We start from the raw sequence: 15049 nt of genomic DNA, 5'->3' as shown, positions 1-15049 counted from the left end.
TGAATCTGACAAGTAGTTTCCTCTTAACAGTCAAAAAAGAACCAGTGAAATTAAAATTAGCCACCTGAACTGAGAATTGGCATCCACAATAAATTGCTTTCTTTTTTTTTTAAAGATTTATTTATTTATTTGAAAGGCAGAGTTATGGCCGCAATGGCCAGAGCTGGGCCGATACAAAGCCAGGAGCTTCTTCCAGGTCTCCCACAGAGGTGCAGGAGCCCAAGCACTTGGGCCATCTTCCATTGCTTTCCCAGGTACATCAGCAGGGAGCTGGATCGCAAGTGGAGCAGCTGGGAATCAAATTGGTGCCCACATGGGATGCTGGTGCCAACCCAGTACACCACAGTGCCAGCCCCAACAAATTTCTTGATTGAAGCATGATTGACAAATAAATACTGTATATACTAAAGATGCACAACATGGTATTTTGAGGTAAGTATACAATGTGAAATGAGTCACCCAAGCAGTTCATCAACCTTTTTATCATCTCACCTATATATTCATTTTATTCTCCCTGGTGAGAATACTTAGTTTCTTAATACTTTTCAAGTACATAATAAATTAACTAGTCACCATACTGTACATTAAATCTCCACATATGTGGATCATAACTGAAGTTTGTATCCTTATACAAGGGTAGCAACAAAAAAATTTTAATCAAATTTTAACAATTTAACACAAACAAATCAAATTTTAAGTTTGAATTGTGCACAACAAAATACTTCATGATAGAAAGTTGGTAAAATATTATTGGAAAACTTTTAAAGCTGTTTAGGACAGTGTGCATATGTGACGACTTTTTCAAATATAAATGTTATGAAGTCTAAGTTATTTCCAGTAAAATCAACACCTAAACTGACAGCAGCTCTATTTGTAAAGCACACTCCAGATTTTAGACTTAGGGGAAGAAAAATATCTCATTAACAACTTTTTTAATAATGATTCTATTTATGTTAACATTTGAACCACAGCATTATTGATTTACATAAAATGTGAATTTCAAGATTACTTTTAAAAATATGTGGCTACTAGAAAGTGTCACTTTTTATGTTAACTCACATTATACTTCTATCAGTGATTTACTTTAATAAAAATCAACACAGAGTTCTGGTAAGATTACCAAACAAACCACCATCTCCTCACCTAGATCACTTTCCTCACTTGACGGCTCGTCTGTCTGTATGGTCTCCTCCGGCTTCTTACTATCTGTTTTTTCTTCCTAGCAAAGGAAGGGAAACAGTGCTTTCAGTACTGAGTTACACACTCAATATATATATAATATCAATGTAGACAAATTTATGCAAAATCTGTTCATATAACATTACATTCCACTTACTAATGCTCCCCTCCTCATTGTAAGCTGGCCTTAGTTTTGAAGCACAGTGTTTTAGAGCCTAAAGCCCTGCATACAGCACACTTTATGGAACACCTTCAATGGGCACTGCAGCCCACAACTCTATCGTCAGGTACATCATCATTTCTGCTAAGTCAAGTCTGGATATTCATAACTAGTGATGTAAAAACTACAAAGCCTCATGTCCATTCAGATGTTTTATCACCAAGTTTATTAAAAATCTTTCCTTTTCAAGGGTTCTTGCGTTTTGGAATTGTAAATGAAGATTTATGAAATCCCAGTATATTAACAATGAAAACTTAAAGAATCTGAAAGTATACATGATGGAATGTAAACTCCCCATCCTACAAGTATCAAGAATTCTAGAGGCTGCTGACATCCCATATAAGCAACAGTTCGAGTTTCAGCTACTCCACTTCCAGGTCCCTGCTAATGCCACTTGGGAAAGCAGTGGAAAATGGCCCAAGTGCTTGGGCCCCTGCAACCATGTGGGATGGAATTCCAGGCTCCTAGCTTCAACCTGGCCCAGCCCAGGCTGTTATGGCCATTTAGGGAGTGAATCAGTGGATGGAAGAGCTCTAACTCTGCCTTTCAAATAAATAAATAAATCTTAAAAAAAAAAAAAAAAAGAATTCTAAAGGCTGGCATTGTGGTACAGTGAGTTAAGCTGCCACCTGAGATGCCAGCACCTCCTAGGAGTGCAAGTTCCAGTCCCTGCTGTTTCATTCTGACCCAGCTCCCCGCTAATGTATCCAGGAAAGCAGTAAAAGACTGTCTGGGTACTTGGGCCCCTGGCACCCACATGAGAGTACTGGATGGAGTTCCAGTCTCCTAGTCCCAGCCCAGCCCAGCCCCAGCCTTTGCAGCCATATGGGGAGTAAATCAGTAGATGCAAGCTCTGTTTCTTCCTCTCTAATTCTGCTTTTCAAATAAAAATTTCTTAAAAAGATTTATTTTATTTGAAAGGCAGAGTTACAGAGAGGCAGAGGATGGGAGAGAGAGAAAGAAGGAAAGAGGGAGAGAGAGGGAGGAGGAGGGAGGGGGGTGGAGAGAGAGGTCTTCCATCTGCTGGTTCACTTCTGGCCGCAATGGCCGGAGCTGGGCCGATCCAGAGCCAGGAGCCAGGAGCTTCTTCACTCCCAGGTCACCCACACAGGTGCAAGGGTCCAAGGACTTGGGCCATCTTCTACTGCTTTCCCAGGCCACAGTAGAGAGCTGGATCACAAGTGGAGCATCTGAGACTCGAACCAGCGCCCGTATGGGACGCCAGCGCTGCAGGCAGCAGCTTTACCCGCTATGCCACAGCACCGGCCCCCAAATAAAAATTTCTTGAAAGAGTATTATTTCTCTCCTCTTTAAATTTCAGCAATTGGCAATCCCTTCTTGCTGTATCTTTTCTGCAAATATGCTAAAACAATACCATGAATCATAGTCTCAAACAACTCTCAGCTAGTTCAGTAGTGCTGATTTGGACAACCTGTTAATTTACTTTGCAAATATTAATGAAGTAGCTACAAAGCCTAAGACACAGCACTAGGTACTAAAGAGAGAGACACAATTTTAAAAGGTATTATTTCCAAGTGATCTTGAAGAAATCTGGAATGTAATTTGAGAACAGTTAAAAATAGCCCCTAAGTGGCCAGCGCCGTGGCTTAACAGGCTAATCCTCCACCTTGCGGCTCCGGCACACAGGGTTCTAGTCCTGGTTGGGGCGCCAGATTCTATCCCGGTTGCCCCTCTTCCTGCTATGGCCTGGGAAGGCAGTGGAGGATGGCCCAGGTCCTTGGGCCCTGCACCCACATGGGAGACCAGGAGAAGCACCTGGCTCCTGGCTTCGGATCAGCGCAGTGCACCGACCGCAGAGGCCATTGGAGGGTGAACCAACGGCAAAAAGGAAGACCTTTCTCTCTCTCTCTCTCTCTATCCACTCTGCCTGTCAAAAAAAAAAAAAAAAAAAAAAAAAAAAAAAAAAAAAAGCCCCTAAGAAACTTTATGGTATTTCATCACTAAATATACAATTGAAAGTAAAACTTACCTTGATATTTTCTTCTGATTTAGCTTTATGGGTAGCAGGTGGTACTTTACCTCCCATGCTTGAGGAAAATAAAAACAGCAATTATTTAGAAAATTAAAATTCACTAAGTCATGCAACATATTTATGCCTAAAAAAGAAGCTACAACATTTAGATAATTACCTTTCCCAAACTTAATAGTAAGCTCTCATTTAATCTGAATTCCTTGATATTATCATTTCACCTCAAAATTTTATTTACTTTGTTAGCACACTGGTTCACAAAGCCTTTGCCCTGGCTCAGTAAGCCTAGTAACCCTAATTATAGTTTCTCTGTGCCCATTCCTGGAGGGAAATGAGCAAACGAAAACGCAGTGGCAAAACCATTCACAAAAATCATCAGCTTAGATTCCAGTTGGTATACTCAAATCCAAACTTGAAATGTGACGTTTAGCAACAGTTCAGTTAAACAGGCAACTCATGAAATAATTATGCAGTCATAATATAATTCAAAATGTTTATGCTTCATCTGGCTGTGACCTTCTTAGAAGGATTCTTCTTGCTTATATTCCCACTCCCCTCAAAATTGAAGATTTTCTTTCTCGGGCTGGCATTGTGACACAGTGCATAAAGCTGCCTCCTGTGATGCCGATATCCCATATGGGCACCAGTTCAAGTTCCGGCTGCTTTTAAAATATAAAAAAAAATAATAATAATAATAAAAGATTGTCTCTTTCTCATCCCCTCTAAGCTTTACCCACTAATAACTTTCTCTTGGCCTTCCAAACCCTTCCTTTCCGAACAGTCCAGGGGAATACTATAAGTCATATGTAAATAACTTAAAAACAAAGACAAATAGCCCAGTGACTAAATGTTTGGTGAACTTAAGAACACTACACAACAGTAAAAGCTGGAAGCCACAAAGACTAAAATTTGCTTAAAAACATGAGGGGCAACAACAAAGCCATCAACTCTTGTGTAAAACAAGGAGAGATATTAATTTAGAAAACAGGAACCTCTTCCAAAATGCCCTTAAAATGTTGACTTTTTTTTTTTTTTTTTTTTTTTTGACAGGCAGAGTGGATAGTGAGAGAGAGAGACAGAGAGAAAAGGTCTTCCTTTTGCCGTTGGTTCACCCTCCAGTGGCGCACTGCGCTTATCCGAAGGCAGGAGCCAGGAGCTTCTCCTGGTCTCCCATGGGGTGCAGGGCCCAAGCACTTGGGCCATCCTCCACTGCCCTCCCTGGCCACAGCAGAGAGCTGGCCTGGAAGAGGGGCAACCGGGACAGAATCCAGCGCCCCAACCGGGACTAGAACCCGGTGTGCCGGCACCGCAAGGTGGAGGATTAACCTATTGAGCCGCGGCGCCGGCCAAAATGTTGACATTTTTAACTAGAGTTGCCATATTCACATTTACATTCATTTAAATTGTGTCGAATTTGTGGACACAGTATGTGTATGCTGAATTTAAATGGCTATCAGTTTTTGTTGTTGTTGTTTTTTTTGACAGGTAGAGTTAGATAGTGAGAGAGAGAGAGACAGAGAAAAAGGTCTTCCTTCCGTTGGTTCACCCCCCAAATGGCTGCTACGGCCAATGCGCTGCGCCAATCCGAAGCCAGGAGCCAGGTGCTTCTCCTGGTCTCCCATACGGGTGCAGGGCCCAAGCACTTAGGCCATCCTCCACTGCCTTCCCGGGCCACAGCAGAGAGCTGGACTGGAAGAGGGGCAACCGGGACAGAATCTAGCGCCCCAACTGGGTCTAGAACCTGAGGTGCTGGCGCCGCAGGTGGAGGATTAATGGCTATCAGTTTTCCAAAGCTGTCCTGGCCAAGCTACATCCTCACCTAGCTCCTGTTAGCCATGCTGACGGGGCGTACTGAGCTGTGCAGTGGCATCTCATTTTAGCTGAGTCTCTTTCCAACTATTTACTGCCCGACTGCACAGGCCTTTTAGTAAAGTTCAACTCTCAGCCAGCTCTCTATCAGGCAGTCTTAATGTGTAAGCATGTCAGTTTTATGTGTCCCAAATATCTTCTGACACCCGTGGTTTGCCTTTTCACAGTGTATCTTTTGATGAACCCAACTTGAAGCCAAAGTATAAATGCAAAGCTGCAAATGGAATCAAAAAAGTAACTCTGGAATTTCCTGTAAACACCATTTGCTGAAGAAAACTGTGTACACCTTTCCACTCTGGTAACATGACAGTTACCAAAGAACCTTCAATGACTCAGTTCCCTGGTGAGTAACAGCTCCTCTGTGACACAAACAAGTAACACGATCCAAAACATCCCTAACTGGCCATTCCACACAGTAAAATGTCTTAATAAACAGGCATACAAGCATCACAAAATTCTTTTCTATGGGAAAAACTATTTTTCAAAGTGCACAGAAATCCAATACTAATTCTTTACAGTTAAGATATAAATGAAAACACAAGGCTTCTTAAATTGTGCTTTTCCTAAGCTTCAAAATGCAGCATCAGAAACGAACATAGGGTGACATCCAAACACATTTACAGCAGTCTAACTTTGGGAAGTGATATTCCTGCCAAGAAATATATTAACACTAAATCTAATTCTAAGATGAGACAAATCTAAGATAAGGGAAAGTCTACAAAAATAACTAGACCGTAATACTGGATGTCAAGACCTTCAATGAAAGTAAAGGCTGCAGGAATAGAAGATGACAGCTACTGCCATGTGTAATTCTGAGGAATACAGCACTGACCCAGCCACATTAGCTTCCCAAGTTCGGTGGCTGTATTATGGAGATTCCAGCGGTGCTGGAGCCAAAACGCTGGCAGCTTGCTCTCGAGTAGCTGAGGATGAAGTTTCTCACATTCCAGATTCTACTTAACTACTGAGAGGTAACACCCATTTATACATTCAGAAACTGCCATGAATGCTTCCCAGATTCTGAACAAGCTAGTTTCCATCCAAAAATTCTTGCTTGGATTTTGCTCGAGTGTGGGCTTTCACATTACAAAATCAAGTGGGCTGGTGCAGACTTTCCTCACACTGGATCACAAGACTTCATTCATAATTTTCTTAGAAAATTAAAACCTTCACTCTGCTTTGTGCTATTTACACACATGTCCAAGTACAACAGAACTGGATGTTGTGTTCTAAATTCTCTGAGGGCAGAAATGTACTGTTTACTTCATTTAATGAATTTACTAGAAGGCACGTGCTGTGCTGGGGAGGAATACAACGTTACTTGTTTTGATCTTAGTTAAATCATCAAGTAAAACCATAAAACACGTATAAGACACAAAGTGGATAAAGTTATTACAGGAGAGCAGGTGTCAGATAATGCTTCTTCCTCAATAAAGACATCTCAAAATACATTTGAGGAAAAGAACATAGTGGGGTCAGCACTGTGGCGTAGTAGGTTAAACCTCCATCTGTGGCACCAGCATCCCATATGGGCGCCGGTTCCAGTCCTCGCTACTCCACTTCCCTTCCAGCTCCCCGTGAATTGATCTGGGAAGGCAGTAGAAGATGGCCCAAGTGCTTGGGCCCCTGCACCCACACAAGAGGCCTGGGAAGAAGCTCCTGGCTCCTGGCTTGGGATCAGCCCAGCTCCAGCCATTGCTGCCATTTGGGAAGTGAGCCAGCAGATAGAAGACCTGTCTCTATTTAAGTGTGCCTCTCAAACAGGGAAGAGGAGGGCAGGGCAGGGCAGGGAAGAGAAGTCCCCGGATCCAAATTGACTGCTGGCTCAGGTTTTCTCCCCCATGGTTCACAAGACTGTTAAAGGTGAGGGTCAGCACTGCGGTGTTGCAGGTAAAGCTACCACCTGCAAGGCCAGCATCCCATATGGGCGCTGGTTGCAGTCCTGGCTGCTTCACTTCCCATCCAGCTCCCTGTTAATATGCCTGGGAAAGCAGTGGAAGGCGGCCCAAGTGCTTGGAACCCTGCACCCACATGGCAGACTCAAAGAAGCTCCCGGGTTCGGATCGGCCCAGCTCCAAGCTATTGAGGCTCATTGGGGAATGAGCCAGCAGATGTAACCTCCCTGTCTCTGTAACTCTCTCAATTTTTTTTTTTTTTTTGACAGGCAGAGTGGATAGTGAGAGAGAGAGACAGAGAGAAAGGTCTTCCTTTTGCGGTTGGTTCACCCTCCAATGGCCGCCGCAGCTGGCGCTGCAACCTGCGCATCGTGCTGATCCGATGGCAGGAGCCAGGTGCTTATCCTGGTCTCCCATGGGTGCAGGCCCAAGGACTTGGGCCATCCTCCACTGCACTTCCTGGCCACAGCAGAGAGCTGGCCTGGAAGAGGGACAATTGGGACAGGATCGGTGCCCCGACCGGGACTAGAACCCGGTGTGCCGGCGCCGCAAGGCGGAGGATTAGCCTAGTGAGCTGTGGCACCAGCCTAACTCTCTCAAATATTTAAAAAACAAAAACAAGAACACAGTGTCCCTGGATCCCCACCCACTGTTGGTTTACAAAGTTTTTCCTCCACGGTTCAAGATTGTTGAAGGCGGAAGACAGCACTGTGTCGTAGCAGGTAAAGCCACTGCCTGCAAGACCAGTGTCCCATGTGGGGATTGTTTTGAGTCCCTGTTGCTTCATTTCCCATCCGGCTCCCTACTAATGTGCCTGGGGAAGCAGTGGGCTAGCCCGAGGGCTAGTGCTGTTGCAACCACATGGGAGACCCGGAAGAAGCTCCTGGCTTCTGACTGGCCCAGCTCCGGCTGTTGCAGCCATTTGGGGAATGAACGGTGGATGGAAGATCTCTCTGTAACACTGCCTCTCAAGTAAATAAATCTTTTTTTAAAAATAAAATAACCTTTTGAAATTAAAAGAATTTATTAGTTCAGCATTTTAAAAAAAGATTTATTTACTTGAGAGGCATAGTTACAAAGGGAGAGACACAGAGGTCTTCCATCTGCTGGTTTATTCCCCAAATGGTTGCAACAGCTGGAGCTGTGCCAATCCGAAGTCAGGAGCTTCTTCCAGGTCTCCCACACAGGTGCAGGGAGGGGCCCAACCACTTGGGCAATCTTCTACTGCTTTTCTAGGTCATCAGCAGGGAGTTGGATTGGAAGTGGAGGAGCCAGGACTTGAACTGGCGCTGAAATGGGATACCAGCACCACAGGTGGATGCTTAACCTACTACAGCCTCTGAACTAATAAATCCTCACATCAAAATAAATTATTTTAGCAAATAAGCTGTTCTTCAACATCTAAGCCTGGGTACCTGTAACTAATTTGTATGAATGAGAGAGAAAACTCTAAAATGGCCTCAACTCAAGGAACCCTAACAGTAGGAATAGTTGTAGGACTGTTTCTGGACCTCAAAGTCTCCACACTCACCCAATCAGCTACAGTCTTGGACTGCTCTGAATCCTATGAAGGCAAAGAAAACACCTAATGCAAACTTCAAGATCCCTTGCTGGGTTCAAAGCCAGGAGGCAGTAACTCCTGTCTCCCAGCGACTGTCTACATCAGCAGGAAGGTAGAATAAGGGAGTGAAGATGAGACTGGAATCCCAAGCAATCCAATATGGGAAGTAGCATTTTTTTTGTTTAAGATTTAGTTATTTGAAAGTCAGAGTTACACAGAGAAAGAAGGAGAGGCAGAGAGAAAGACAGAGGTCTCCATCCACTGGTTCACTCTCCAATTGGCTGGAGCTCCGTGGATCCAGAGCCAGGAGCTTCTTCCAGGTCTCCCATGTGGGTGCACAAGCCCGAGGACTAGGGCCATCTTCTACTGCTTTCTCAGGCCACAGCAGAGAGCTGGATCAGTAGTGGAGCAGCCAGGACTCGAACCGGCGCCCATTTGGGATGCTGGTGCTGCAGGCAGCAGCTTTATCTACTATGCCACAGTGCCAGCCCCGAGAAACAAGCATCTTCACAGGTAGGCCAAGTGCCCACCCCTGAATTCAAATCTAGGATCAAATATGGAGAAAGTTCCTACCTTAATATGTCAATTTAAATTTAAAATAAGACCACTGGACCGGGAGTTAGTGAAAGCCGTTAAGACACAGCTTGGGACACCCATGACACCCATATCCGGCATCAAAGTGCCTGGGTTCTAGTCCCAGCTCTGCTTTCTATTGCAACTTCTGCTAATGCACACCCTGGAAGCAACAGGTGATGGCTCCCTGCCGTATGTCGGACACTGAGACTGAAGTCCTGGCTCCTGGGTTCCACCCGGCCCAGCCCAGGTTGTTGCTGGCATCTGGGGAGTGAACTGGTGGATGAAGACACAACTTTCTGCCTGCCTGCCACCTTTTCCAAGATGCTCTGCGCCATGCTTAAACCAACAATTTAGAATGCCATAATAAAAATATAAACGGAACCAGAAAGAAAAACTGGAATTAATGGGAACAAAATAAGATGCACGGCCATTCTGGGGGAGGAGCAGCGTAGAAGTCACTCTGCAGACCTTATGTTGGAATTCTGGGCATGGCTGTAATCACTCCAGCCCAGCTACAACACTGTTCGCAGGCAGCACGTTTTAATGGCTTTTCTTCAGTGTCCCCTATGCCTCTCTAGTAGGAACGGAGAAAAACATGGTAACCACCAACACAATGCCCCCCCCCATTACTCCTTCCTGTGGTATACACCTATTTTATTTGAAATTTTAGGAACAATTTATGAAGGATAGGCTCTTTCCTGTAACACGTAGGTATTGACACTTTTGGATCGACTAATTAAAAAAAGGAAAACATGACTACAATGTCTCGCTGAACTCCTGGCTGATATTACTTCCACTGGCCAGGTTTCTGAGAAGCGCAGAGCTTGTGAAATAGGAGTCTTGTCCAAGGCTGTTAACTACAAAGTCACCACAATAACAAATTTTAAGAGTCCTCAGAACTTCTTCCCACACGAGTAAAAACCTCACAGTAGGTAGAAATTCGGTAGGGAGAAAAACCTAAAAAATAAATAAATAATCTCTCAAGAGGAAAAAAAACCTGAAGCCACCGTAAACAATATTCAGAGATTTTTTAACTTAAGCTTCCTCCTTAGGGAGCAGACGTGTGGAAACACTCTCCCCGTATCTGGGTGGCTGCAAGTCCACCTTCCCCTCCAACAACAGGAATCCCGTGGAATAAACACACGGCTGGGCGGACTGCTGCCTTCTTGAGGGCCCGGAGGCCTCCGCGCCGTGCAGGCCGCCACCGCTCCACACCAGCGCGAACCTCCGCCTGCTCTCGCGCGCACCCAGCGCCTGGCACGGCGCCTGTGGAATGAATTCCCTGCACGTAGCCAAGAACAGGTCGTGGGAACATTCTGGTCCTCGGCGGGGGGAGGAACCCTCTGCTCGCACGTTTGCTAGCGGGGCAGACTCCGCGGCCAACCACGTCTACGCAGTCGGGACCTCGGCGAGGCGACGACCACCACCCAACGCGGCGGCCGCAGAAACGGAAACCCGCGCCCAACGCCCAGGACCCCGGCGTCCACTGGCGGCCGCGGCCTGCACGCCTGGCGACCCTCGGCGTGCGGGGGGAGGTGGCCGGGACCCCCGGCTTCTCCCTCGGGCCCTGCAAGTCGCCGCCCGCGCCCGCCCGCCCGCCGCCAACGGTCCGACCCCAGGCCCGGCTCTCACCTCTCCACCCACTCTCTCAGGAAGCGCATCTCCTCCGTGTGCAGGACGCTCGGGTCCTGCTTACACAGCTTCACGAAGGCCCGGAGCTCGTTCACTTTGCGGGGATCCATGGTCGGCGGGCGGCCCCGATTCCAGGCCCGGGCGCTGGCTCAACGTGACCGCGGTAGGGAGGGGGGCGGCTGCCGCGAGGCAGAACAGACTGGAACCTCCCCGGCCGCCGGCTCCGCCCACCCAACGGTCTCGTGACCCCGGGTCCTTCGCGAGCTCGCGGCTCCCCGCTGCGCACTGCTCAGAACCTTCTAGAAGCGTGGGTGTTCGTGCTGTTGCCTGCCTCTCGTCGCACACACCTCCGAACCGGCTCCCGGGAGAGGCCGACTCCCCTCGTGGGTGCCTTCAAAGGAGCGGGAGACGGCCCCTCCGGCCAGTCATTCGGAATCCGACCTTCTGGGGACGTGGGCATTAAGTGGAGCCTGACCCCAGGACCGAAGAACGGACCTTCCGGCTAGAGCGAAGGCCCCAGGAGGGGCGTGACGTCATCACCGCGCGCCCGCAAGAGCGGCGCCCGCCGGAAGGGGAGGGTCGGTTGGCTCGGTTTCCTGGCGACGCGGCCCTGCTGCAGGCGGCTTCCCGGAGCGCTGGGCCTCCTTTCCTGACGCGTGGGCTGGACCGTCATGCCTTGGCTGCTCTCAGCTCCCAAGCTGGCTCCCGCCATAGCCGGCGCCCGCGGCCTCTCAGGTCAGACCTCTCCTCCCACGATGTCCCCTGCGGTGCCGGCCCTGAGAAGCTGGGGCGCGCTGGAGGGGGATTCAGGTTGGCCGCAGGCGGGGCCCTGGTGTCCGCGGACCCCTCTGCTGGGGCCCGCCGCTCCTACACCGACGTCTCCGTTCCCGGCTGCGCCTGGGAGAGGGTGGGCTCATGCGTTGTCGCTGCGGTGACTGCGAGCGTGTGCCAGCCCCGAGAAGGGGGGCTGTCTCCCGAGATGCTGCGGCCCTCGCACGTCGGGTCAGTGGTCGCCCCTTGCTTAGGGCCAGGTAGCTCCAGTTTCGGTGAAGTCAACGTAACATCCCGTTCGTTGTCGGCGTTGACTTCAGCACGCACAAGACCCAAGCCTCTCTGAACAGGCCCGCCCCACAGGCGCTCCTCCCGGGCCGCCCTGTCTGTAGGGACGAGAGGAGTAAGGGGGACTGCCCTCTGTCAGGCGTGCTGTTTAACCTGGTGGACGTCAGCCTTGGAGAGTGGGAGCTGGATCTTCCACCTTCCAGGCGGGCCCGCCGTGGGGTCGGGTTCCCGTTTGGGAGGGGACCGTAACAGGCATATGGTATTTGACAGCAAATCCGCGTCCCTTGGTGCGTGCGTAGACGGAGTAAGACGGACCCACCTCCTCCTCACTCCCTAGGAATAAAAGCCGGTGTGCAGCGCGCCGAACTTGCTCTTGCGTTCTGTAGTGCGGCTGCGGGAAGCTGCCCGCGTGGAATTCCGTGCGATTGAGCGCTTACCCACAGAGGCCACACCTGCAGCCGCCTGCTTCTGACTTGGGGAGTTCATGAGGCTTTGTCCAACCCCCGATTCATTGAGACTTAGGGCTGGATACTGGTTTACACACCCAAGTATTTGAAATATGTATTAAGTTTGCTTCAGTGGAATTAGCAAGTTTAACCTCTTTTATTAAAAGATTTTTTTTTATTTATTCGAAAGAGAGGGAGAGACGGAGGCATCTTCCATCTGCTGGTTTACTCCCCAGATAGCCACAACAGCCAGGGCTAGGCCAGGCTGCACCAGCCCGGAGCCAGGAGCCAGGAGCTTCTTCCAGGTCTCCCATATAGATAGCAAGGGCCCAAGCTTTTGGGCTGTCGTCCGCTGCTTTTCCCAGACCATTAACAGGGAGCTGGATTGGAAGTGGAGCAGCCGGAAGGTGAGCCGGTGCCCCCATGAGATGTCAGTGTCACAGGTGGCTTTACCGCTAGACCATAACGCCAGCCCCTAGTTTAACCTGTTATGTCATAAAATATATATCAGCTTTTTAAACTCAGTGAATGATCTTGAATTGTCGTAAGTCCAGTAAGGGCAGAGGTGCTTGTTTTACCAGTGAGGAGCTGAAACACAGGATCACAATTAACAAGTCAGGAGTCCTTTTTCTTACACCTGTTCTAGGTCTTACCCTAGCGAGGTAGAGTCCCTTTGGAACTTTTTGTTCATTGACGTAGAAGGAATGTAGTTTCATTCAGCTAGTTTTTGAGTTCTTGTGACTGGATTCCCTCTTCCCTGGAATTACTCCCAGTCCAGTGAAGGAAGACGGACAGCAGGTGACGTCACAGCCAAGCGCAGTGGTCTGACCGGTGGCACTTCGGAAAGCACTCAGGAAAGGCGGGCACGAGTTGTAAATATTATGTTATACTGAGATTTTATTAAGTTTTAGAATTTGAAAATTCCACACTTGAGGTATTCATAAATAGGGTTTGGAATATCTGTGGTGGTCTTGGTTGCTTTTCTTTTTCTTTCTTTTTTTTTTTTTTTTAAGATTTATTTATTTGAAAGGCAGAGAGAGACTCTTCCACCCACTGGTTCACTCCCCAAATGGCTGCAATGGCTAGAGCTGGGCCAATCTGCAGCCAAGAGCCTGGAGCTTCTCCCTGTCTCCCACACAAATGCAGGGGCCCAAGCACCTGGGCCATCTTCCACTGCTTTCCCAAGCCATCAGCAGGGAGCTGGATCAGAAGTGGATGAGCTGGGTCTCAAACCAGCAGCTATATGGGATGCTGGTGCCACAGGCAGATGCTTAACCTACTGTGCCACAGCACCAAGCCACCTGCTCTTTTTTGTTTGTTTGTTTGTTTGTTTTTGTTTTTTTTTTTTCTTTTAAGAAATTATATAATCAAGAGGCAGAGAGTGAGAACCCTAGCATACACAAGCCGCATACTCTAGTTCACTCCCCAAATGCCTGCACGGGCCTAATTCGGCCATGGTTAGAGCATGTAGCTGGGAACTCAGTCCAGGTCTCGCACATGCGTGGCAGGGACCCAGCTGCCTGAGCCGTCAGCTGCTGCCTTCCAGAGTCTGTGTCAAAGGTATGTGGAATAGGAGGCAGAAGAATCACTGTGGGATGTGGGCATCTTGACCACTAGGCCAGATGCCCATCCCTTGCTTGTCATTTAGAAAGCCTCAAGTCCATGTCTGTCTGTCTACCTTTCAGAATAACAAAGTTAATCTGAAGATTGAAAGACTTCTAGCAAGCAGACTAGAGGAAAGGAGCTATCCTGGTGGAGGGAACATCTACAGAGGCACAGAACTGAAACAAAATGGCTGATCCTGTGGGTTGCAGCCATTGTATGTGTCACACCAAAAGGACCCACATGTGGGCAGGGCTGTGTTTCTTAATGCCCACAGCAGTGTAATTCTCAGTCTCTGAGCAGATGTATTTGGCAATATGTATTTGACCATGGATTCTCTTTTCTGTGGTGAGTCTTGAGCTGGTATCCCTGGAGCACATTTTGGAAAAATTAATTAAAGCATGAGATTTATGGGAAGAAGTGATAGAAAATGAAGTTGGTAAGCTTGTGGTTGGTTCACGGAGGGCCTTGTTTATTACTTTAAGAAAAAAATATATTCTTGGGCCGGCGCTGTGGGTCACTTGGTTAATGCTCTGCCTGCGGCTCCAGCGTCCCATATGGGTGCCGGGTTCTAGTCCTGGTTGCTCCTCTTCCAGTTCAGCTCTCTGCTGTGGCCCGGGAAGTCAGTGGAGGATGGCTCAGGTGCTTGGGCCCCTGCACCCGCATGGGAGACCAGGAGGAGGCACCTGGCTCCTGGCTTCAGATCAGCGCAGCGCGCCGGCCGTGGCAGCCATTTGGGGGGTGAACCAACAGAAGGAAGACCTTTCTCTCTCTCTCACTATGTAACTATCTGTCATAAATTTAAAAGAAAAAATATATTCTCTAGGCACTGGGAAACCATTGAAGAGTTTTAAGCTATTAAGTAATGATTAAGTGTAAATTTTTAGGTCTCTATTATGAGTGAAAAAATGGACTGGAGAGCATATTGTTGTAGTATTAAATTTTCTTTTTTTTTTAGCTTGAGGGGGTCAGTGTTATAGTACAATATGGGCACCGATTTGTGTCCCAACTTCTCCACTT

The 15049-nt window shown here is 47.8% G+C and overlaps 2 protein-coding genes across 2 annotated transcripts in view; one reads left to right on the top strand and one right to left on the bottom strand.

Moving 5' to 3' along the window:
* ST13 (ST13 Hsp70 interacting protein) overlaps window positions 1-11193 on the bottom strand; it is a 34706-nt gene extending 23513 nt beyond the window's left edge. The window contains exons 1-3 of the mRNA XM_062202795.1: window positions 10923-11193; window positions 3390-3447; window positions 1144-1219 (exon numbers count right to left, since the gene is read on the bottom strand). Coding sequence (XP_062058779.1) covers window positions 1144-1219; window positions 3390-3447; window positions 10923-11032 — 244 coding nt within the window. The 5' untranslated portion in view covers window positions 11033-11193. The remainder of the gene's footprint in view (window positions 1-1143; window positions 1220-3389; window positions 3448-10922) is intronic.
* Window positions 11194-11433: 240 nt separating this feature from the next.
* Window positions 11434-15049, top strand: part of XPNPEP3 (X-prolyl aminopeptidase 3) — an 83991-nt gene continuing 80375 nt past the window's right edge. The window contains exon 1 of the mRNA XM_062202793.1: window positions 11434-11657. Coding sequence (XP_062058777.1) covers window positions 11594-11657 — 64 coding nt within the window. The 5' untranslated portion in view covers window positions 11434-11593. The remainder of the gene's footprint in view (window positions 11658-15049) is intronic.

Source organism: Lepus europaeus, chromosome 10, assembly GCF_033115175.1.
Source record: "Lepus europaeus isolate LE1 chromosome 10, mLepTim1.pri, whole genome shotgun sequence".
Classification (NCBI taxonomy): Eukaryota; Metazoa; Chordata; class Mammalia; order Lagomorpha; family Leporidae; genus Lepus; species Lepus europaeus.
This window is presented reverse-complemented; position numbering and strand designations above follow the sequence as displayed.